The 24,401-nt window shown below is 51.4% G+C and overlaps 1 protein-coding gene across 4 annotated transcripts in view; it reads left to right on the forward strand.

Moving 5' to 3' along the window:
- CD276 (CD276 molecule) overlaps positions 1-10,162 on the forward strand; it is a 40,171-nt gene extending 30,009 nt beyond the window's left edge. For all 4 annotated transcript variants that reach the window (XM_070797056.1, XM_070797055.1, XM_019968250.2 and 1 more), the window contains 6 exons: positions 433-771; positions 952-1,248; positions 5,186-5,320; positions 6,037-6,078; positions 7,450-7,485; positions 8,743-10,162. In XM_070797056.1, coding sequence (XP_070653157.1) covers positions 433-771; positions 952-1,248; positions 5,186-5,320; positions 6,037-6,078; positions 7,450-7,485; positions 8,743-8,765 — 872 coding nt within the window. In that variant the 3' untranslated portion in view covers positions 8,766-10,162. The remainder of the gene's footprint in view (positions 1-432; positions 772-951; positions 1,249-5,185; positions 5,321-6,036; positions 6,079-7,449; positions 7,486-8,742) is intronic.
- The last annotated feature ends 14,239 nt before the right edge of the window (positions 10,163-24,401 follow it).

Genomic DNA, 24,401 nt, shown 5'->3' on the forward strand with positions numbered 1-24,401 from the left:
CTTACTGTGGCAGGAGTAGGTGAGGGTGATGATCACAGGTCCTCTCAGCTCTCTGGGTCTCCTGACTCCAGGGCTCTGGAAACCGGTGGAAAGAGTGGAGAAGCATTCAGATCTCAGAAGAGAGTCGGAAGATAGGAGAGGGAAATGGGTCCTTGCGGAGAGGAGAGTTTTGCTAGAGCTGCAGGCTGCCCCAGGCCAGGTCCCCCAGGGAGATGGACCTTGTCAGGCCAAGGCCAAGCTGTTGTGATTCTTGTCAGACGATTAGGGACACGTCTGGAAGTGCTGAGACTCAATCTGTTTTTAGGTCTGGGGAGAAAATGGGAAGATGGCATGGGACCTGGGGGTCGATGGAGGAGATATGGGAGGCAGTGTGGTGGTAGCCAAGTGTCCCCACCCCTCCTCACTGCCGTGCCGCTCCAACCTCGCCCTCAGGTGCAGTGGAAGTCCAGGTTCCGGAAGACCCTGTGGTGGCCCTCGTGGGCACCGACGCCACCCTACGCTGCTCCTTCTCGACCGAGCCCGGCTTCAGCCTGGCACAGCTCAACCTCATCTGGCAGCTGACAGACACCAAACAGCTGGTGCACAGCTTCGCCGAGGGCCGCGACCAGGGCAGCGCCTATGCCAACCGCACAGCGCTCTTCCCAGACCTGCTGGCTCAGGGCAACGCGTCCCTGAGGCTACAGCGCGTGCGCGTGGCTGATGAGGGGAGCTTCACCTGCTTCGTGAGCATCCGGGACTTCGGCAGCGCCGCGGTCAGCCTGCAGGTGGCAGGTGAGAGCCGCGGAAGGGGGCGCCCTCCCCTTGGCACGCCCCTCCTACTTCCTGCAGCCCTTTACCCACTGCCCCAGTGCTGACCCTTGTCTTCACAGCCCCGGGCGCTCTTTCCCTCCACTGTGTCCCACTGCCCTTGCCTTACCTGACCTCTGCCCTCTACCCTCTGCTCCCCTCCAGCCCCCTACTCAAAACCCAGCATGACCCTGGAGCCCAACAAGGACCTGAGGCCTGGGGACACGGTGACCATCACGTGCTCCAGCTACCGGGGCTACCCCGAGGCCGAAGTGTTGTGGCAGGATGGGCAGGGTGCGCCCTTGACCGGCAACGTGACCACGTCGCAGATGGCCAACGAACAGGGCTTGTTCGACGTGCACAGTGTGCTGAGGGTGGTGCTGGGCGCTAATGGTACCTACAGCTGCCTGGTGCGCAACCCCGTGCTGCAGCAGGACGCCCACGGCTCGGTCACCATCACAGGTAGGGGCCGACGAGCAGCTGGGGAAGGATAGAAGGAACCATCGCTTTTTATATAGACTCTGAGCCAGAATTCAGATAGGCTTGGGTGGTCAGGAAACTTAAGAATTTTTTTTTTTTTTTTTTACATTTCACGTGTCTCAAATTCTCCCCCAAGCAGTCCTTAAGGGACTTGCTATATTGCGCAATAAGAATCATTTGTAGTATTTGCCCTCCTAACACTTTTCACTTTATGCATTGGTGAAGGAAATGGCAACCCACTCCAGTGTTCTTGCCTGGAGAATCGCAGGGATGGGGAAGCCTGGTGGGCTGCCGTCTATGGGGTCGCACAGAGTTGGACACGACTGAAGCGACTTAGCAGCAGCAGCAGCAGCAAGAGTGTCTTAGTTGGTACTTGGGGACTGAATACCTGTCTGGAATCTGGAGGTGTTCCAGGAGGGAGTTCTGGAGCAGCCACAAGGCATAGCTCTGTCTGGAGTGCTTTCCTACGGGAACCTCTCCAAGTGCTGAGAAGGTGTTGCTATGTCACCGTCTGTTGCTGGGCGCCATCTAACTGTGAGCCCCTGAGAGACAGCTGGGCCTCTCCAGGTGGTCAGACCCCTCACTCCATCAATGTCAGTTCTCCATGGAATTAAACTGGACCCAGCCAGCCTTTGGACTTCCCGGGTAGCTCAACTGGTAAAGAATCCACCTGCAAGGCAGGAGACCTGGGTTCGATTCCTGGGTTGAGAAGATCCCTTGGAGGAGGGCATGGCAACCGACTCCAGTATTCCCTCCTGGAGAACCCCCATGGACAGAGGTGCCTGACATGCTACAGTCCCTGGGGTTGCAACTAACCACAGCACACAGCACAGGCAGCCTTTGGAATGGCTGGGCTCTCTCTGCTGCCCCCATGTGGTCAAACACCAGATCAACGCTGCCCCTTGGGCAATTCCCTCAATCTACAGTTTTGGGCTCCTAGCCCACACTTCCCTTCCTTTAGTGCCCACCTCAGTGTGTACCCCTTGTGCCTGGAGGTGTGAAGAGGGCTCAGACCTACACTCAGGCCAGGGGGAGGCAGTCTTCATCCTTATTTGGATCTCATTCTGGCTCCTCTGTACCTCCCCTTCGGACAGCTAACCTTTCCTAGGGACCCCCCTGCATTCTCTGGGATCAGAACAGCAGGTTCTGTCCATCTGGTTCTCCTGTTTCTTTCCCATGACTTCCACCTGACCTGCGGCCCACAGAAGACCTGATCCCCCTGATAACCAGTTTCTGCGCAAGCCTCAGGCTTCACTGACTCACTCCTGTCTTCCTGCGCCCCATTTGCAAGGACCTTGCGTGGCCTTCACTTCTGCAAGTGTCCATCGCATTTGCCTTCTAGGAATTGAGGCTCATTCCTCCTCCTCTTTCACGGTTTTTCTTCTGGCAAGGCTTTGTCCCTTTGCCCACCCCCTCCCCAAGATTGACTTCACCCTCTTTCTGGAGACCCTAGGCCTGTACTTTCTGTGGGGTAGTTACTGCTCTGGGCTGTTGGATGTCCCATGGGGTCTCCTTGACCTTTTAGATACGTCAGCATATGGTCTGATGTAGCCACAGGAGAGAATCAGAAATATTAGCTACAGCAGGATTGACAGAGAATGTGAAGTTTTCAGAGGAGTAGGGAGTGATCAGAATGGGCTGCAGTTTCAGAAGTCTCTAGGGACAGGTGGGGTTGAGGGGACCTTGAAGGATTGGTGATCTTCACGATAATTTGCACACTGAACTGAATTAGCTATTCGCCATCCTGTGTAGAAAGGACTTGTGAGTATGCGATTATACTCATATACCTGAAGATGCAGGTCTGAAACCCCACTCTGTCCTTGACTGGCAGAATGAGGACAAGCCTGACCTGTACTGAGGGCATCAACACCAGCCTAGGGGTGGGCATAGTGGGAACCCCTCTGCCTGGGTATTTCTGTGGCTCTGCTCCTTGCTTTTCTGCAAAAGCCCCACCCTGGGATCCCCAGGGGTTTCTTCCATGTGCTTCCTGGTACTATCCTCCTTTCCTGCTGCTGCTCAGTGGGGACATTTCTCCACCTGAGAGAAAAACATTAAAAATTATAGTAGCTGGCATTTAAAGTGCGTTCATTTCACAAATGAGGAAGCTGAAGGCCAGAGAGAAGAGAGAACTTTCCCAAGGCCACAGCCTAGCACGGTGGCTCTGACTCTTTGGGGATTAGCCACCTCTCTGAAAACTGGATACATGATAAATGCAGTCATTTGCATTTAAGTTTTGAGGGCTTGTGGCCCTGCTGTACTCATCCATGGGGGTCTGTGGACCTTGGCTCCAGCATCCTGCAGTGAGCAGATGAACCAGAATCCAACTTTTAGCCTCTCAGCCTAATTTCCTCTCCTCCCCACCACCCAGCCTCCTGTTTTTCTGAGAGCAGGTCTGCCCTACTTTGGAGCCCTTGGCCTGTATTTCGCTTTGGGCAGCTTTGTGCCTTGGAAAACGTTCTGGGACTCTGACTTTGAGTCCTCCGGCCTGGTCCCTCTGCACCTGCTGGAGGTTAGTTGCATGTGCTGTATGTGGAGGGGGCTTTGTGGAGCAAGCCCTGGATGTGGAGTCTGAAGATGCAGGTCTGAGCCCCTCTCTGTCCTTGGCTGGTGGGATGAAGGCAAGTCAGACCTGTGCTCCAGGTACCAACACCAGCCCAGGGCTGGACAGGGCAGTAGCCCCACCTCCTGGGTGTTTCTGTGGTCTGCTCCATGCTTTCCTGCAGGAGCCTCCCCTACTCTGGATTCCCAGGGGTCCCTTCCATGCGCTTCATGGATTGGCTGTCAGCTGCTGTCTTTCTCTTCTGCTCCTGTTCCCCAGGGTGATGGGTCCCTTTGCTGCTGATATCCAGAGCAGCAGTGTAACCAGCCATGCCTGTTGGAAGTGACCCTGGCTGCAAATCCCCATGTCAGTGTTAAGGCCTCCACTGCCCGAGGGTTGATGGCACTGCTCTTTGCTCTGATGGCATCTTCTGCAGGAGCTTTTGTTAGATTTGTTGTCCCCAAGGCCTCTGCCCAGGACCCCACGTGGATCCTGGGGCTGGGCTGGAGGATAGTGCACTCAGCACAGCTGTGGGTCCTTACCCAGCCAAGGGCAGCTCAGCTCCTCCCTCTGCCCTGAGACTGCCAACAGGAGGGCCCTCAGCGTTTCACAGCACTATTCCCCTGGCAAGTCTCCTTCTCAGGGGTAAACCTGTACTTGGGTGCCCTCCGTGTCCACCCTCATCTTTATGCGGGAATCTGCACCCATTTTCTGTCAAAGCCTGGATGTATATGTATTTTAGGTTTTGTGGGCCACATACCATCTCTGTTGCTGCTGCTGCTGTCTTTCCTTTATTTGGTAACCCTTTACAAATGTAAAACTATTATTAGCTCTTGGGTTGTACAAAAACAGGCCACGGGCCAGATTTGGCCCATGGACTGTGGTTTGCCAACTCCTGATCTGTAAGATGGAGAATATCACCAGGTGGGGCTGGGGAAGAAAGGGGGGCTTCCTGAGGAGGAATCATAAGCCAGGTGGAGAGTGAGGGAGCACTTTTCAGGTAGAGGAAACCGAGAGCAGTGGTGCAGGGGCTGGGAGCAGTCGGTCGTCTCTACGGAGAATGGAATTACAAAGAAGCTTGAAGCACTATTTCCATGTCAGTAGGGAGCCATAGAAGGTTCTTGAGCATCTTGGGCCACAGATTCTTCAAACCTCCCAGGTTGAGGCCTGCCCATGACAATCCCAGCTGTGTCAGGCTTTGGAGGGTTTGTGGATGTGGGGGGAAGGGGCACAGGAGCTTATGTAAGCTCAGTTCATGGTGTGGGGGCCCCCTGAAGGTAGGAGCCTCCTGTTCACACTCTGGAGCCGGGGGGTTGTCCTCAGGACCACTGAGGGTCAGGCATGACAGTCTCTCCCCATTCTCCCCACCTCCCCTCCCAGGACAGCCCATGACATTCCCCCCCGAGGCCCTGTGGGTGACCGTGGGGCTCTCCATCTGCCTTGTCGCACTGCTGGTGGCCCTGGCCTTCGTGTGCTGGAGAAAGATCAAACAGAGCTGCGAGGAGGAGAATGCAGGTAAGTGAGAGAGGCGGTGTGCATGTGTCTCCGGGTATGTTGGTGTGTCTATGATATCAACAGGAGTGTCACTTTCCAGTGACAGAATGAATGTGTGTGCAAATGCAGCTACATTGTGTGTGTATATGTGTGATCTGGAGGCTGAACAGATCTCGTGTGTTTAAAGACGTGTGAGCCTGCCCGTGAGTGTGCAAACATGCAGGGTGAGTGTGCAGAAATGCACGGTGGATGTGAGTGTGACTAGGAGCAAGTAGTGGATGTGTAACAGAGGGATGAATGTGTCTGTGTGTGACCGTGAGAGCGTAAGTCACGTGAGTGTATCTGTGAGTGAGAGCACGTGGAGATCGAGCCATGCAGGCGTGAGTTCTTTGTGGGTTTGTGTGTCACCATGAGAGGCTGTGTCATCCTTAGAGTGGACAGTGTCTGAAGCAGCCGCTGTTTGCTGGGGTCAGTGTGGGTTGACTTGGTGATTGGTAGGTGGTAAGTCGACATTGATAGGTAGGTGGTTTGACCCTGGTAGGGAAGTCGACTCTGGTGAGTGGTGGGTGGGTGAGTGAGTGGATAGTCCTTGGCCAGGTGAGTGGTGGGCTCCTGCCTGGGGTCCCTCTTATCCTGGCACAGGCCAGGCCTGCTCAGCCCCATCCGCCTGCCTCCTGCACTCCCAGGAGCAGGTCAGTGATGAAGGTGGGTAGGGCTGAGGAAGTTTCTGTTCCCAGGAGCCGAGGACCACGATGGGGATGGAGAAGGATCCAAGACGGGTAAGTCTGAACCCAGAGGGACTCTGTTGGCTGAGGACATGCAGGGATGGGGCAGGGACCCCAAGGTCTGGAGGGGCCCCATTTACTTGAAGGTTTGAATGAAATGTGTCCTGTGGACTGAGGCCTCCCAGCCTCGGTGAGTCTGGTCTTTGCTCAGAAGTAGACCGGGAGGCAGGTCTCCCAGCTGCTGCCTCGTTTCTCCTGTCTACCTTTACCACCTCCCAGGGCCACTCCACCCTGAAGGACCTGGCTCGGCAAGCAGGGCAGGCTGGGTTCCAGACCCAGCTTATATAAGCTGAGTGGCCTTGAGCAAGTCACTTTGCCTCTCTGGGCCTCAGTTTCCTCCTAGCTGCTCCTTTCATGGGTGGTGTGAGTTAAATTAAATGAGATCATGTATATGAAGGGCCTGATATTGTGCCGGGGGCCTGCAAGGGCTCCGTGGTTTTCAGTCCTGTTATTAGCACTGTGTTTTCAGCCTGACACAGTTCCACTCTGCTAAGAGGCTGAATAACTTTGGTCAGCGTTTTGTTCTTCTGGGCTTCAGTTTCCCATATGTAAAAACTGGCCTCCTGGCCTTCCCTGATGGCAGCAGAGGGCCGTTTTGAACCTCTCTCGAGTGACTTTGCGAAGGGCCCAGCACTTTGGGGACACAAGCCTGGAGCCTGGAGAGGAGGCGCCAAGGCCCTGGTGCCCCTTGGCCACTGGAGGCCTCACTGCCTTCCCTCCCCAGGGCCCATGTATTGGGGGAGCAGGTTCTTGCTGAGCCCTCTGTGATGGTGCCAGTTGACACGGGTTACCCCCCAATCCCTGAAGAAGGAAGGGCAGAAGATTGACCTCTGGGGACTGTTGTAAACTGTGCCAATTCATTCTCTGCCTTTGGTGTCCGGGTGTGGCAGGTATAGACACAGCCTGGGATCAGGCCTCATTTTTCTTGTTCAGAGGCAGGTGCAGTTGGCAGAAGGGAGGGAGTGGGGAGAAGAGGGGGGCTTAGAGACACGCTTAGTCTCAGTTCTGCAAGATCTTGGGCCTAGCTGGCGACACCTGCAGCCTCCCTTAGCCCCTCTCTTAACCCTATTTGTAGAGCAGGCTCAGGGTACTCTCACATCCCTCACTCACAGGAGGGCTGGGAAATTGTTCCCATTATAGAGGTTCAGAAAACAGGCCTGGGGGAGGAGTGACAAGTCATAGAGCAGAACGGGAACCTGGGGCAGCAGCTGAGACCCCTTTTCTAGTGCTGTGATGTTTCCCGCGCCCTCTCAACTTCTCCCTCCTGCCTCCTCCTCCCAGGCCTTCCCAGTCTTCTAGACTTTATTTCTTCCTTACCACCACTTTCCACAGTTCCCCCTTCACTGTGTTCTTCCTTTTTTGCAGCCCTGCGGCCCCTGAAACACTCTGAAAACAAAGAAGGTAAAGACGTGGTGTTTGTGCATCTGTGTGTGTGCCCTTGTGTGTAGGAGGCTGGGGGCTGGTCATTGGTGATGGGGTTGCTGCTGCCCCGAGGCTCCCTCCCCTAGAAGGACAGCCTCGACTCCTCCCTGTTGAAATGGCAGCAGGCGGAGAAATCAAGGTCCCCACTGCTCTTAACAGGATGCAAATATGATAGAGGCTTAACCGGGACAGGAGTCGAGATTGTCTTAAGGCCACTGGTACCCTGGAACCAGCTTCCTCCTACCTGGCTTCTGCCTTCTTCTACTCAAAGCTTACATTGCCAGGTCCAGGTGGCTGCTCCAGCTCCCACACCCCCTCCAGAACGAAGAGGGAAAGAGGAGAGGGAGGGGACATTTTTTTCTAGGGCTTGACTAGAAATAGCTCCTGTCACTCCTGTTTATATCCATTTGTCAGAACCTAGTCACGTGACTGCAACTCAAGTGAGGCTAGGAAATGGGGTTTTCAGCTGGACAGGCACGTTCCTGGTACACAGTCAGTGGTTAATAATTGTTAGTGATGGTTATTGGTCAGATTATCATAACATCAGCAGTTACATTAGGAAGTGGTTGGTTGGAGGTTAGTTTAGTTTGAGATTCTTCTTTATTAAAAGTGACCAGGAGCTACACCTCTGTGTGTGTGTTTATAAATATATGTATATCTCTCTGTGTGTCTGTGTATTTTGAATAAGCTATTTCTCAATGCAGACTTATCACTAAATATGAGTGGCTTCCACTTAAAGGTCAAAAGTTTTGGGACCTTAATTTTTGGCCAAAGGTTATGGAGCCTTAAGTAACTTTCAGGTTGGCTTGCTGTCCCTGTCAGGAAATAAACTCTCCATTCAGATCATGGCGGAGAGTGAGGCCATGGGTGTGAATGTATGGAGTGGAGAAGATGAATCGGGACAGACAGGGTGGGGGGCAGCATGGGGAAGGGAAGAGTGTGCCAGACCAAGAGAAGGGAAGGGTGCAAGGTGGCTGGATCCAGGGGGATTGAGAGAAGCCGGCGAGGACTGGGCAGTCTCCTCCTGGCACCCTCATAGTCAGTCTGATGCCCGGCTGCTGTGTGTGTCTATCTGAGCCTTGAGGGCAGTGCTTGCTGTGGGGGTTGCCAGTCAGACTGTCAGCCCCCTCACACATACTCCCCCCACCCCCCGAGTATGTGACCACATCCCTGGGGATCCGACATTCCCGCATTTAACGCTCCCCCCTCTTTTTTCCTTCCCGTCATGAAATGTAGATGATGGACCAGAAATAGTCTGACCGCGAGGCTCAGGGAGCTGCTGCCCCTGCCCTGGGGCTCCCACCTCTGGCTGCACTGGAGCCTCAGTATGAGCTCTGGGCTGGGGGCTTCCCTGCCTCCAACAGATGGCGTCCACTCGAGCGGATCTCCTCATTCTGCAAAGGACACGATACACAGACCACCCTGCAGCCTTACTTCTCTGATGGACACGATTCCCGAGTCATCCTGCTGCCTTATTTCTCCAGTGACACGATACCTAAATCATCTCGCCGCTTATTCCTCACGGACGCAATGCACAGACCTCCCTGCCGCCATATTTCCCCAATGGATATGCTACACGGACCATCTGGCTGCCATTTTTCTCCAAAGATGTGGTACACAGTCTCCCCTCGCCTTGTCTCCGATGGTCCAGATACACTAGCTATCACTTCTCAGCCTTCTCCCCCATCTGTCCGTAACTCTGTCTCCTCAGCAGAGGCCACTGCAGCCTTAGTATTTCCTCCAGACTAGAGGCGTCGCCTCGTGCTCTGGCCCCAAAGTCAGCCTCTTCCCTCCTCCATTAAGTGAATACAGGGCCCCTCCCCCAGGCATGCATTCAAGCAGGTGCACGTGCTGGAACACGTGAGGACCTCCCCCGGCCCTGCCTCTTCCGGGGCGCCCCGGGCTGTGCCCTGTGAGCCCCACCCTCCACCCGCCCTCCCCACGGGAAGGACGTGCTGGTCACACCAGGTCTGTGGGCGGCTGCATGGGCCCCCTTGTGATCTGCTGCTGTCCCTCTGCTTTTCCTTTCATTGATCCATTCAAGTAACGTTCACTGAGCATCTCTGGGCGTCAGCACTGTGTTAGGTACTGGGGACCCTGCGTGAGAAGACAAGCCCCTCCCTAAGGAGCGCGCCCTTCAGCCGAGAAACCCGTGAGGCAAGAGGGACTCGTGAGGGGCTCCTGCCATGCTTCCTGCTGAACCCCTCTTCTGGACCACAGTTCCCAGGATACCTCACTCCCATCCCACCCGGAATCCTTGCTCAGAGACCTGGAAAGAGAGACAGAGCCTCTTGCCACAACTGGAGCATCTGATGGTTTCCAAAGTGTCTTTCCAGGCATGCACAGCGGGGACAGGCAGCCCAGACCCGACCGACCTGGGGAGCTGAGAGCTGCAGCGCAGGGGAAGCCTGAGGGCAGGGACAGCCCCTCCCCCACCATGGTGCTATTCCGGAGCTGGGCAGACAATTTCTGGCATGTCTCCGGCCAGTCCCCAGCCTCCAGTGGAGTAAACTTCTGAGGACCTGATGTCCTCCTGTTGACATCCCTCCCTTCACCAGGAATGAAAGATGTGGGGGTTTCTAATTTAAATGTGGGACTCTGAGAAATTTTGTTAACCGGGGGTGCATTTTGGGAAAAATAAATGCCTTTGTAGAAAGCTTTTTCTCTGTAAATTGTGTGGCAGCAGGGCTCGACTGGAAGAATTCCCTCCTGGACGTTTGAGGCCCAGAGTAGGGGTGCTTGGATCTCCTTAACTCTCACCGTCCTTAAGTCCCTGGGTTTCCATGGCCCTTTTTCTAACTTCATTTACCCACTTGATAAGGATGCTGGCTGTCCAGAAAGCCAAGTCCTTTGGTCACTGTATGGGGCTCCACCCACTCTTAGAAGTGTCGCCTAATATCTTTATCTCAGAAGATTCAGACTCTAGGCTTGTTTAAGGCCTAATGCCCCCATTTTATGGATGGGGAAACTAAGACCCAGGAAGAAGTTAACGTAGAAAAGGAACTCTACGTGCTCTTTTTGGCTGACACAGTGGAATGGGCACCAGGCCTGAGTCAGAGGTCTAGGTCCAAGACCTCATTTAGCCCTTCCCTGTGATCCTGAGCTGGGCATTTCACTTCTCTGGGCTTTAGATTTTTTATTTTTTTGGCCACGCTGTGCAGCATACAGGATCTTAATTTCTCAATTAGGGATTGAACCTTTGCCCCCTGCATTTGGAGTCTTAACCATTAGACCACCAGGGAAGTCCCAGGGCCTTAGTTTTCTTATATGAAAAATGGGCTTGAGATTTTTCATCACCTTCCAGTTTTGAAGACTAAGAAGAAGAGGTGAACATGGCAAGCAAACCATTTCCAGAGAACCAGGTTCAAGGATGTGGGAGCCTGCAAAGTGCACTGGGCTCCTTTACCCTTGGGGGCCAGGGTCTCAGAACTGGCCCACCAGTCAGTCCCCAAACTCTGCGGGCCCTAGGGCAGCAGGAAGAGCTCGGGCTGGAGGTCAAGACACTTGACTTTTGTTTTTAATTTTTTTTCTTGTTTTCCCTTTTGACTTTTGTTCCTGGCTCTGCTGCTGACTTGTGACCTGGTCCTTCATCCCTCTGAACCTTCATTTCCTTATCTGTTAAGAAGGGGTGAAGGGACTTCCCTGGTGGTCCAGTGGTTAAGATGCTGTGCTTTGAATGCAGGGGTCATGAGTTCAAACCCTGGTCAAGGAACTAAAATCCCACATGCCACGTGGCCAAATAAATAAAAATTTTAAAAACAGCAAAATATGTTTAAAAAGAAGGGGTGATGATACCTTTGGAAAGGTATGTGGAATTCTTTCCAAAGGGTGCTTCTTCTAAAGTCGATGGCCCTAGGAGTGAGTCCAGTCACCTTACTAGAAGGCCCCCCCGACTGGTGCTGTGGGTAGGTTTTAGATTCAAAAACCTTTCCCGAGGCTCTGTCTCTTGCCCCTTGTCTCCCCCTACACCCTGGAGCGTGACCTCACCTCACCAGGCGTCAACCACACCAGTACAATAGTAGTTCATGTTTTGTAGGATTGCTGTGAGGGTTGGACAACATAGGAAGAAGACACTACAAACTATAAAGTGCTGGGCACACATGATGGCTTATCTTTCCCTCCCTGCAGTCGGGTTGCACACACTTGCTCCCTCGGTGATTTTGTAGATGGAGCACAGCGACCCAGGGCAAGTTGTCTAAACCTCAGTTTGCCCATCAGTAAAACAGGCCCAGAAACTGGTGCGTTTTTTCTTTCGGACAGGGCTGGGAGATGGCTCAAACACGATGCTGAATCAGATGCTTAAGGGAGGGACCCAGCAGGTGTGGGACTTCCCTAGGGGCTGCAGGGTGAGGAAGGTGGCCATTCACTCCCCCCAGTAGCTGGTGCCCCCAGAGAGCAGTATTTTTAGCTGCTCTTCCTGGGCAAAGCTCCAACTCCTGCATTTTAATGGAGAAATAATTCTCACAGTGCGACAAGCTGTAGCCTGCAGGTGTCACATCCATATTAAAGAGGGGACAGAGCAGGGTTCATTTTCTTGGCTTGAGGTGTGACCGGAATTCACCTCCAGGACCATTTGTAACCAAGGCCATGAAGACCCATTAGTGGCACTGACCGTTCAGGAGGAGGAGCCTGGATGTTGGGCTACAAACAGAATGGCTGACGGGCCGAGTCACCCTGCCTTTCTCTCCCTGCTCTCTTCCTCTTCAGAGCGTTCTCTCACAAGCACGGACAGTGCCTTCCATGGTGTCTGTTCAGGCAGAGGCACTTGACCTGGCTTATCCCAGGAGGCGGTTGCCTAGTGGGATGCTGGTATGTGTGGACCAAGGAACAGTTGTTGAGTCACTAAGTCGTATCTGACTCTTCACCACTGCGTGGACTCACCCACCAGGCTGCTATGTCCATGGAATTTCCCAGGCAGGAATACTGGAGTGGGTTGCCATTTCCTTCTCCAGGGAATCTTCCCAATGAGCAGAGACCCTGGCAGATTATTTTTTATTAGTAGTAAAAAAAATTTTTTTGGCCACATGGCATGTGGGATCTTAGTTCCCTGACTAAGACTTGAACCTGCACCCCCTGCAGTGGAAGCACAGACTCTTAATTACTGGACCATTAGGGAAGTCCCAGATCCTGCAAATTCTGAGCGGGGCAATAGCGAAAGATCTTAATGCAAAGCCCAAGTCTTAAACTGAGACAGGAAGCCAAAGATAGCCCTGAATAGCCCTGAACCCAGGCCTCCAAGTGCAGGACACTCACATGACCCGGAGTGGAGCCACCATGAAGTGAGCGGCCGGAACGTGGAGGAGGTATGAGGGACAGAGGATTCAAACACCACAAATGCAAATAATACAGAAATGTAGAAACTGGTTGTCTTCACCTCCAATCCCCTCACTCGGAGGAAAGTACTACTAACAGTTTGTTATCTTTCCAGACTTTTCCCCAGGCTTACTCATTTATAAAAATGAAATCACGAATTCTGTTCTACAGCTTTTTTCCCCCCTATTTGATTTACCATTTTCTCAGATCAGTTCTCTTAACTTTTTATGTTGAGTTGTCTCATACACCTAGTGTGTAAAAAAGATGCTAGTCCTCAGTGTATGGCTCTGTGAATTTTTAAAGAAGTGTTTACATCACCATGTAAATATCACCCAGATCCAGATACAGAACACTTTCAGCATCCAGAAAGTTCCCTCCTGACCCTGCCTAGTCAATGGCCCCACCCAGAGAGACTGCTCTGGCTGTTTTCACCATCGATTTGTTTTGCTTGTTCTTGAACTTAACATAAATGGATCCTACCTCATATACTATTTTGTGCCTAGCTTTTTGCAGAGACCTCCTTCATTCTTTCTAAATGGCTACATAGTATCTCCTAGCACTGCTATTCTAGAATAGACTTTGGCAGGTTCTACAGTTTGGAGACAAATACTGCAGCCTTGCGCTCCAGCTGCTACAGTATGGAGCCTCATACTCATCACAGGCCCATAGGCTGTAGATATTAAATGTTGGTAGAGTTACCTCTTGTTTGGGCTTCCTTTACAGCCAGTCCTCATGGCAGGAAGAACGTGCTAGTGAAGAGCACTTAGGGCCACTGGCAAAACAATTCTATACAGGGCAGCAAGGGTGCCAGGAATTGCCACCCCAGCCAGGCACTCAGACTCACAGTGGAGCCTGACCCAGCAGCGGATGAGGCATGTGGACCTCTTTTCCTCCCCCACCCACCCTGCACTGCCTTACCCTTCAACACCTAACTTGTAGGGGCCCCGCCTCAATTCCCCAGGTGCTAGGGATCTTCATGGTTCTAGGACCCCAGTCTTAGAGGTGAGTGTGTCTGCCTCTTGATGGATGGGTGGGCCTTGGGCTGAAAGGCGCATCCTGCATGCACACCTGACCACAATGGATGGGGCCACATTCATCAGCATCTCACTTAGATGCAGGTGCCTCAGGGCACATTCAATTTTCTGCACTTGTTTCTGAGGGTGTTCGTGACCTGCCATTTGGCTCCACCAGTTCCAGGTAATTACAGTGACACTATCTCAGCACTAATGAGGTGGTGCCTGTTAGAGCACAGGGAACGCTGGGCCTCACGGGGCACACACATCCCAGCCCTCAGAAGCAGAGGGTTTGACCTTTGTCCCCAGCCTTTCTGCAGCACCTGAGCAGTAAAATCGCCCCCTCCCCTCAACCTCCCTCAGCTGATATGATTTCCTCACCCCCACTGCCCTCCTCTGGACCTGTGTCCTCATTATCCCTTCCGGATGGAGGCCCATGAATCAAGATGTTTTGGCCCCTAATAGATAATCCTGGGCACCACGCTCCTGCTCCACATCACAGCAGTCTACTGGTTCTTAACTCTGGCTGCACCTTAGAGTCACTTAAGGAAGTTTTAATAATAGCAGTTCCCCTGGCCCCATCCCTAGAAGTTCTGACGCAGCTAGATGAGATCACTGCTAAATAGCTGATGTGTGTACCCCAGGGGCTTGAGCCTACCTTACAAGTTAATGCAAAACAGGATTCAGAGAGACAGCCCAGAGCAGAGGCTTCCGAGACCAGGGGAAAGAGACAAGCCAGCTGTTCTCAATGAGACTGAATCAGACCTAAGGGTGTTTGTTTTCTCACTAAAGGAAGAACAGAAAATACAGGTGCAAGGAAGGTTAAGGGGAGGGATCTTGTTTAGTGTGAAGAGGAGGGCCTGTTCCTTCTGTTGTGGGGCCCAGAGGAGAGCAGGAACCCTAAGTTCCCACTCTTGGTCAGACCAGGCACCCAGGCTCTGGGGAAGTGAGAAAAGAGGGGGCTCCAGGGATGACAGTGCAGCCTTCAGCCTGAGGACAGGAGACAGGGGGCTCCCTCCTTTTCCTCCGACTGCCTCCCCTTCTCCCTCTCTTTCCCTTGTTGCCCCCAGGCCTCCAGATGTGCACAGTCATGCGGCTGGTCCTGGTTCCCTCCCTCCCTCCAGCACCACGAAGGGAAGGACCATCTGTCCTGCTCACTGCAGCCCAGCGGGCTGTGCGCGTGTGCCAGGCTCAAGAAAGCAGCTTTCACGCTCTTCCTGCTTCCTTTCCTCCCTGCCTCAAACTTGCTTCTGCCCCAGGATATTCTGTGGCCTCTACTGTTCTGCAGACCTGCTGCAGCCAAAGTGGCCAGAGGATAGCATCTTTCCTCTACCACTGCTTTCCACTACCCTCCTGAGTGGTCTCTGGCCTCTAGCCCTCCCTTGGTCTCAAAGCTTAGCTATCTGGAGTCTACCTGACTAGTCCCATAATTCAGGCTGTCAGGCTCCTGGGGTGCTAGTCTGCACCCTATCTCATTTCCTTCCTGCCTCTTGTGTTTCAGTGTGCATGCTCAGTCTTCAGTCGTGTCCGAACTCTTTGCAACCCCATGGTCTGTAACCTGCCAGGCTCCTCTGTCCATGGGATTCTCCAGGCAAGAATACTAGAGTGGGTTGCCATTTCCTACTTCCGGGGATCTTTCCAACCCAGGGATCGAACCCATGTCTCCTAAGACTCCTGCATTGGCAGGTGATTTCTCTGCCGCTGCGCAACCTGGGAAGCCCCCTTGTGTTTCAATATCCTCTCCTAAACAGTGCCTGCAGAATGTGACCCTCACTCTCAGGGCACTGGGGGAAGGGACCAACATGTATCTTTGCTGGCCACTGAACTGACATTTAGCCTTATTTGCTAAGATAATTTGTTGCTAATGAATGAACATGCTACTTCTTATTTCTATAGCTTTCATAATGGCTTGAAGTCTATATGGTGGGCACATCAGCAAACGTTCTGAGAACCCGAAGCTGGCCAAGTTGCAGAGGGAGCTTAGCCTCCATGGTTGACCATGTCAAGGGCTTGTGACATGGGAAGCATGGCCAGGGTGCTGATTTCCTTGGTCTCTCCATCCAGGCTGCCCTTCTGAGTGTCCACCCACCTAATGCAGCCGGGAGGATAGGGGTCAGCCCTGCAAAAGAATGTGGGCTTCCCTGGTGGTTCGGCAGTAAAAGAATCCGCCTGCCAACGCAGGAGACTTGGGTTCAATTCCTGGATCAGGAAGATCCCATAGAGAAGGAAATGGCAACCCACTCCAGTATTCTTGCCTGGCAAATCTCATGAACAGAAGGAGCCTGGTAAGCTCCAGTCCATGGGGTCAAAAAGAGTCAAACATGACTTAATGATTCAACACCACCACCACCGCAAGAGAAGGTGCGCCAGGGACTCCAGACGTGGGACATTTGTGGAGTGGGCTTGATAGTGCTAGGAGAGGAGTCCATTTTGCTCTGTCTGGAGGATGGGTGATGAGGGAGAAGGGGCCACAGATGACTGACAGGGTGGGGGGAGTTGGATGGGCCATATTCAATCCTGTTTATAAGCCTTTGCTCAAGCTCTTGCCTCACTGAATCTGCCCCCTCTTTTCTCTGCCTGTGTAAATCCTACGCACTCCCTGCTGTGAATCCCCTGGATCCCTGACTGCACCTCAAATGTTTCACAGCCATAATAAAGCCCTGGCTCCTTTGCTGCTCTCTGGAAATTCATCTCCTTCTCCCCAGAGTAGTTCTGGATTTGCCCTGCCCAGCCTGGGGCACAGAGCAGCCCCTGTCCTCCACTAAGTACCCAAACCACATTCATCCAGTCTCTGAATGCAATTCACACTGAGGCTGAAGTTGACTTCTACACTATGCCCAGAAAAAAAAAAAAAAAAAAAGGATTTCCCAGCAAAGGAATAATGTAAATGAGGCTGTCAAAGGGTGCCTAACCTATTTAAAGGAATAATCTATTTTAAAAATCTCTTAGAAGCCCCTATTTACCCAGAAACAATTGATACGGTAATTGCAAGTCTTTCTCCTTTTTATTTACCGTGGAAGGTTCCCCGCGCTCCGTTCACCCACCCCCACATTCTATGTGGGGAATGCTACCTTCTAACCCTTGGGGTGCTGGATACTCTGTGCCCTTGCAGGTCACTTCTGCAAAATGGGGTCAAGAACAGTCCCCCCTTCTCTGGTTGACTGAGATGAAGAGAGATTGCTCAAAGGACGGAGGTTCCAAGGGGCACCTCACCTGCACTTAAGCTGAGTGAATGGATAAGTCTGAACAGATGGCCTCAGGCTCAGCCTGCGCAAACAAGAGAGATGTGAACCAGCAGAGAGGGGATAGGCCATCAGACAGGGTGTGGCGGGGGTGGAGGGATGCAGGAGGATGGAGGTGGCGGTGGGGAGGATTGCTCTTGTCTCAGTTGAAGATGGCAGAAGAGGAGCTCCAGGCTCGAGGGGAGGCAGCCATGGCCCCCAGGGTACCAGCATTGCAGATCAATGTAATCCCTTGGCCTGCAGATCGAATCTGCTTTCTCAGGGTTTAATTGACTTGTTGGCTTTGGCTTGGGGAAGAGAAAGAGGCTCTTTCCCAAGGGGAGGAGCTGTATCAGAGGCAGTCGTGGTGTCTCCAGCCCTGCCCCACCCCCACAGAGAGAAGAAGGGAAAGAAGACACCATTCTTACCACCTCTTCAGGATCCTGAGCTGGGCCCTCCCTGCCCAATGGAGCGGGGCAAGACAAGGCTGAGATGCCTGGGCTGAGGGGCTCCTGGGGTTGGTTGTTTGGCCCTGTGCACCTGCTCTGGCTCTGCTGCTCCTAGTCTGATGTGGTCCTGGATGGGTATGTGCATGGGGAGAGGGGAGTAAATGAGGGAGTGGGGAGGGGAGAGGAGAGTGAAGGACAGCAGCCACAAATCTGGGTACATCAGCCGGCCCAGGAAGGGACCTCCCAGCTCTTTCCCGTGCACCACTGGGTCAGAAAGTGAAAGTGAAAATCACTCAGTCTTGTCCGACTCTTTGTGACCCAGGCAATTCTCCAGGCCAGAATACTGGAGCGGGTAGCCTTTCCTTTCTCCAGGGGATCTTCCCAACTGGGGGATCAAACCCAGGTCTCCGGCATTGCAGGTGGATTCTTTACCAACTGAGCCACAAGGGAAGCCTGAGTCAGAGGAGGGGAACAATTGGCCAGCAGCTGGGAACAGCACTCAGAGGAAGACCTAGGAGGCCCCTGCACCAGCTCAGGGCTGGGTCCGCAGGACTCTGTTATATTACCTCCTGGGGTTGGTTCAATCTGAGGACAGGTACATGGCTTCAGAGTAGCTGCCTCCCCAAGGCGGGGGAGGGCAACCCAACAAAGTGGGCTTCTCCTCTTTGCAGCCCCCACAGGGCCAGGCCCTCCGAGGAGGTAGATGTTTCATTGATGGTGGTGGCAGAGGCAGCTGAGACCTCACGAGGCATCTCTTCTCTCAGTCTCCACAGCCTCTTCTCTGTTCCTGTGGTTTTCCTAATAAACACCTTTGAAATATTTATGAAGGCAACTTCAATGAAGCAACACAACATTACTTTAAAATGATTTTCTTCTTCTAATAGGTAGCTTTGGCATGAGTGCTGATTGCCGAGCTCCTAAGGGCAAAGCCAGCAGGGTGAAGCCCCGGGTAGGCACTGGGGACTTTCCTGAATGAGCTTAGCAGTGGTGGACCCGTCACACTCTTGAGGGGGCCAGGCTGGGTGGCAGGTGAGCAGGTAGGATGGTTTGACAGAGCTCGGGGACTGGACTCCGGAGGAAGGGATTGACTGGCTGAGGCTCTGGGGGAACTGCTAGGAGAAGAGCCTGAAACTGGAAGTTTCTGTGGAACCATGAGCAGTACCTCCAAGCTTTGCTCCTGAGAGGTTGAGGAAACCCAGAGGCTGGGAGCTAGAACTCTGGGGTCCATGCCCCACTTTGTTGATAGGAAGGTCTTTGCTCTAGAAGGAGGTGGTAGATGCCAGGGAATAGGTGGGGAGGGGCCTGAGATGCCTCGACTTCTTAAGAGTTGGTGGCTGAGCTCAGAAACTACCCAGCAGCGCTGGGAAGAAAGGCTATGACAGCAATATCTTGTGTGCACAGGATGGAGTGGCATTCAGAATCTGCAGCAGGACTCAGATTTATCTGTCTGGACTTTGAAAGTCCGAGGAATCCCCACCCTCCCTCCTTCCTGTACAGACCCCTGCTTTGCCCTCTCATGTCAGCTAGGATGGCACTTTGTCCAGCCTCCTCCTGGAGCAGGTAGAGGGGAAATGGATGCTTCTTTCCATGCCCCTGCCCCTCCCCAGGCTGCAAGGAAAACCCCTGTCTATATCTATCTGGAATGCAGATGGAGGGAGGCCCTGATAGCAAAATCCAGGGAGGAGGATTCTATCCTCATCCAGCTGATCCCCAGAAAAGTCTCTTTCTAACAAGAACTGTTTTCATCACCATTGCCTAAAGCCTGGAGCTGCTCTAATTACGTGTCAGGCTGGAATCTGACAGGAAGCATTTTAATTATTAATTTGAAGTGTGCCGAGCATCGGGATGGAGGAGGGCTGGATCCTTCAGCTCACTCATGCCCAGCCCTGTCTGCTGGGACCTCATTAGTGACATCCCAGGCCTCCCAGGCCTCCTCCTCAGTCGGAGCCTCTTTCCTGCCATGGTGTAGGATCTGCGTCTCCCACTCCTCTGTCTTCCCTAACCCCCTACTTTGCACAGTGCTTTCTTGTTTTCCTTATTTCCCTGAACCCTTCCATAGAGTCTACTGTTCCCCATGTACAGACGGGAAAGACTGAGGCCTGGGGAGGGCATGGGGTCCGTGTGATGCCACAGCATACGATAGCCACGGGCAGAATGGAGCCTCCGCATTTTCTAGTTTGGGCTTTTTAGTTCTTGCCTGCCAGTGGAGGTGGCCTTCTGCCGGGCTCTCTTTCCCTATTGTCCCATTTTCATATGCATGTCATCTAAGGTGGCATGAAGAGTCTTCTTTGTTGTGTTCCATGCACCTGACACTTGTTTCCTTGCTCCATTGATACCCAGGCATGGGCATGCCCTTCTGGATACTGGGCCAGACTGCTGGTGGGGGCAGGGCCTCCCGTAGGCCCAGGGCATCACCTGGCCTGTTCCCTTTTCTGCCTTGTCAAGGGAAATGCAGCTTCTGCTCATCGGTTGCTTTCTAGATTTGACCCTCTACATTTTCCTAAGGATCAGGGCCTGTCCTTTCTGTCATGTGCCATTTTTCTGCATTTCTGGATTAAGGGCCATGAAGCCCCAGACTGGACAGCAGCCCTGGACCTGGAGAATGTACTGTTTCATGTGTATCCAGATGCTGACGTGCTTCTGTATCTGAAAATACCCTTCTTTTTTTTTGAGTTGCAGGAGTTTTGTAAGGTTGAGACAGCATTCCTATCCCAGGCTTCCCTTCTTGTGTTGCTAGCTTCCCAGACAGCACGGCCCCACCGTGGCTTCTCAGGTCACGCCTGCCTCAGCCCACATCCAAGGCTTAATGTTTATGAAGTTGATCTCAGCTGGTGACCTTTGGTTCATTTGCAGACTTCCTTTTCATTTGATCCCATGGAGGGGTCGTGGTCTACTAGGGAGATTTGATTTAGGAGAACTTGTGGGGTCTAGAGTAGAGAGAAGGAACTTTGGAGGAATTGGGGAAGTCTTTCCAAAGATAAACAGAGACTTGAAGGATAATTGGTATTTTAGTCATAGTTGGGTAAAGGAAACAGAAGCTACTGTATTTTAAGCAGAAAAGGATTGAACACAGGGTACTTACTGGGTGTTTCCAAATCACTGGAAGAGCTGAAGGAGGAGGCATAAGGTTGGGTCCCCAGAAATGACTTCTCAGAATACTATAGAACTGACCAGCCAGGAGCCTGCTGCCTTGACCACTTTAGAAAGGCATTATGGTAGGCTGAACAATGCCCCCTGCTCCCCTCAGTATCCCCATACTAATTTCTAGATTGAATACTACCTTATAATGGTAAAGCAGACTTTGCAGATCTCATCAAAGTGGGTATAGAGGGAACATATCTAAACATAATAAAAGCCATTTACAACAAACCCACAACCAACATGATGCTCAATAGTGAAAACCTGAAAGCCTTCCTATTAAATTCAGGAACAAGACAAGGATGCCCACCCTCACCACTTCTATTGCACATAGTATTGGAAGTCCTAGCCAGAGCAATCAGACAAGATAAAAAAATAAAAGGTATCCAAATCATAAGGAAGAGGTAAAACTGTCACTGCTTGCAGAAGACATAATACTCTATACAGAAAACAAGTCTGCACACAAAACTATTAGAATAAATGAATTCAGCAAGGCAGCTGGATATAAAGTTGATATACAGAAATCTTTTGCATTTCTTTACACTAATAATGAAATACTGGAAAGAGAAAGAAAGAAAACAATTTCATTTAAAATTGCATTAAAAATACCTAGGAATAAACTTTTTTTTTTTTTTGGAATAAACTTAAACAAGGAGGTAAAAGACCTATGTTTTGAAAACTATTAAACATTGATAAAAGAAACTGAAGATGACTCAAAGAAATGGAAAGATATCCATTAGTTCTTGGATTTGAAGAATTAATATTTGTTAAAATGGCCATACTGCCCAAAGCAATTTACCAATTTAATGCAATCCCTATCAAAATACCCATGACATTTTTTAGAGAATTAGAACAAATATCCCTAAAATATATACTGGAAATCACAAAAGGCCCAGAATTGCCAAAGCAGTCCTGAAGAAAAAAGAACAAAGTTAGAGGAATAACCCTTCTAGACTTCAGACTACACTACAAAGCAACAGTAATTAAAACAGCATGGTTTTGGCACAAAACCAGACATATAGTTCAGTGGAACAGAATAGAGAGCCCAGAAATAAACACATGCATCTGTGGTCAATTAATCTATGAAAGGAGGCAAGAATATAAATGGAGAAAAGGGAGTGTCTTCAACAAGTGGTGATGGGAAAGCTGGACAGCCTCATGTAAATCAACAAAGGTAAAACACTCCCCCACACCATATACCAAAATAAACTCAAAGTGGTTTAAAGACCTAAATATAAGCCATAAAAAGAATGAAAGATTGCAATTTGCAGTAACCTGGATGGGCCTAGAGAATATCATACTTAGTGAAGTAAATCAGAGAAAGACAAATGATATGTCACATCATTTATATGTGAAATCTAAAAATAAAATAAGTGAAAGTGAATCTATATACCAGAGAAGGCGATGGCACCCCACTCCAGTACTCTTGCCTGGAAAATCACATGGACAGAGGAGCCTGGAAGGCTGCCGTCCATGGGGTCGCTAAGAGTTGGACACGACTGAGCAACTTCCCTTTCACTTTTCACTTTCATGCATTGTAGAAGGAAATGGCAACCCACTCCAGTGTTCTTGCCTGGAGAATCCCAGGGATAGGGGAGCCTGGTGGGCTGCCGTCTATGGGGTTGCACAGAGTTGGACACGACTGAAGCGACTCAGCAGCAGCAGCAGCAGAATCTATATACAAAACAGAAACAGACTCACAGACATAGGAAACAAATTTATGGTTACCAAAGTGGAGAGGGAAGAAGGGAGGGACAGATTAGGAGTATGGGATTAACAAATACAAACAACTATGCGTGAAATAGATAACTGCAACAAAGATTCATTGTACTGCACAGGGAATTATATTCACTATCTTGTAATACCCTATAATTAAAATCAATCTGAAAAACAACCCTGAATCACTGTGCTGTACACCTGAAGCTAACAATATTATAAATCAACTATTTCCCTTCTCCAGGGGATCTTCCCAACCCAAGGACTGAACTGGGGTCTCCTGCATTGCAGGCAGATTCTTTACCAACTGAGCTATCAGGGAAGCCCATAAATCAACTATACTTCACTTAAAAAAAAAAAAGTCTTGAGATGGGGAGATTATCCTTGATTATCCAGGTGGTCCCAACATAACCACTAGGGAGGTTATACTAATATAAGAGGGAGGCAGGAGAGCAGAGTCAAAAAAAAAGAAAGAAAGGGGAAGAAATGGGATGACAGAAGTACGAGCTGGTTTGCGTGTGGAGGAAAGGGCCATGACCTAAGGAATGCAGGTATCCTATAGAAACTGGAAAAGGCAAGGATTCTCCACTAGAGCATCAGGTGGAACACAGGCCTGCTGACCTTGATTTTTTTGTCCAGTGCGTTTTTGGACTTCTGACTTCCAGTGTTAAGAGAACAAAGCTGTGTCGTTTAATTTCTCTTAGTCCGTGGCACTTGGTTATGGCAGCAAAAAGCACATGGGTGTCGGGAGGGATTACTGGGAGCACTGGGCTCAGGACCTACTGCCGTAGCCGAGCCAGGGAGCCAGGATGGTGCTGCTGCCTCCCCTCACCCCGAGTTGGAAGACTCAACCCTGAAATGCGGCTGCATTTCCACGACCAGGCTTGCCGGCCCCAGACAGTCCAAAGCAGCCATAGAGAACCTCCAGACCCGCCAAGGTGCCTCTAATTGCTGTACCCCTGTGCTCACACACAGCCTCTGCTGTAAGGGGGCCAAGGAGGCGTCCTTTTCAGTTTTCCAATCACAGCAGTCTAACAAGGCCACTAGGAAGAGGTAGGAATGGGAGGCCAAGTGTTAGCCAGACACAAACACAACAGGGAATAATGAATGATTCCCTGTGGCTCAGCTGGTAAGGAATCTGCCCGCAATGCAGGAGACCTGGGTTCAATCCCTGGGTTGGGAAGATCCCCTGGAGAAGGGAAAGGCTACCCACTCCAGTATCGGACAGGACTGAGCCACTTTCACTTTCACTTTCAAAATGAGTCACGTTCAGGATTTCTCTGGCAGTCTGGTGGTTAAGACTCAGTGCTTCTAATGCAGGGTGGGGGACAGATTTAATCCCAGGTTGGGAAACTAAGATTCCAAATGCTGTGCCATGCAGCGAAGAAATACATAAATAAAAATGGGTCCTATGGGTGAAAATCTATCGGTGGGCACACCTTGAAAGACACCCCAGCCCTTGCATGGGTGCCATATCCGTCCTCTGTGCTCCGATGAGGCTAAGCTATTTGCCCCTCCTCCCACAGTCAGCAAGTGATAAAGCAGGGATCCAACCCAGCTTTGCTCAGTTCTAGAGCTGGAGCTTCTAGACCTTACACAATACCGAGGGGAAGCAAGGTCAGTCCCAACATGGGAAACTGCCTTGAGAACTCAGAGGCAAGAGGGAAGCAGGCACTTCAGAGACTTTGAGCAGCTCATCTGCCTTGAACACAAGCTACCTGGAGGGAGTGGCAAGGAGGACAGGGACCAACAGACACCAAGCTAGGAAGGTCTTAAATGTCCTGCTTTGTTTTTGCTGTTGGTGGTTTGTTTGTTTGTTTGTTTGTTTTTGGCAGGGGTGGGGGTTCATGAAGCATGTGAGATCTTAGTTTCCCAGCCAGAGATGGAACCAGTGCCCCCTCCAGTGGAAATGCGGAGTCTTAACCATTGGACTGCCAGGGAATTCCCTTAAATGTCCTTTGTGATCCTAAAGGCCATTAGGGAACCACTGAAGTGTTCTCTCTTTCTTTCATAGGAGGTTTTAAGGCAGGAGAATGGCAAGTTGT

The sequence above is a fragment of the Bos indicus genome, chromosome 10 (genome assembly GCF_029378745.1).
Source record: "Bos indicus isolate NIAB-ARS_2022 breed Sahiwal x Tharparkar chromosome 10, NIAB-ARS_B.indTharparkar_mat_pri_1.0, whole genome shotgun sequence".
Classification (NCBI taxonomy): Eukaryota; Metazoa; Chordata; class Mammalia; order Artiodactyla; family Bovidae; genus Bos; species Bos indicus.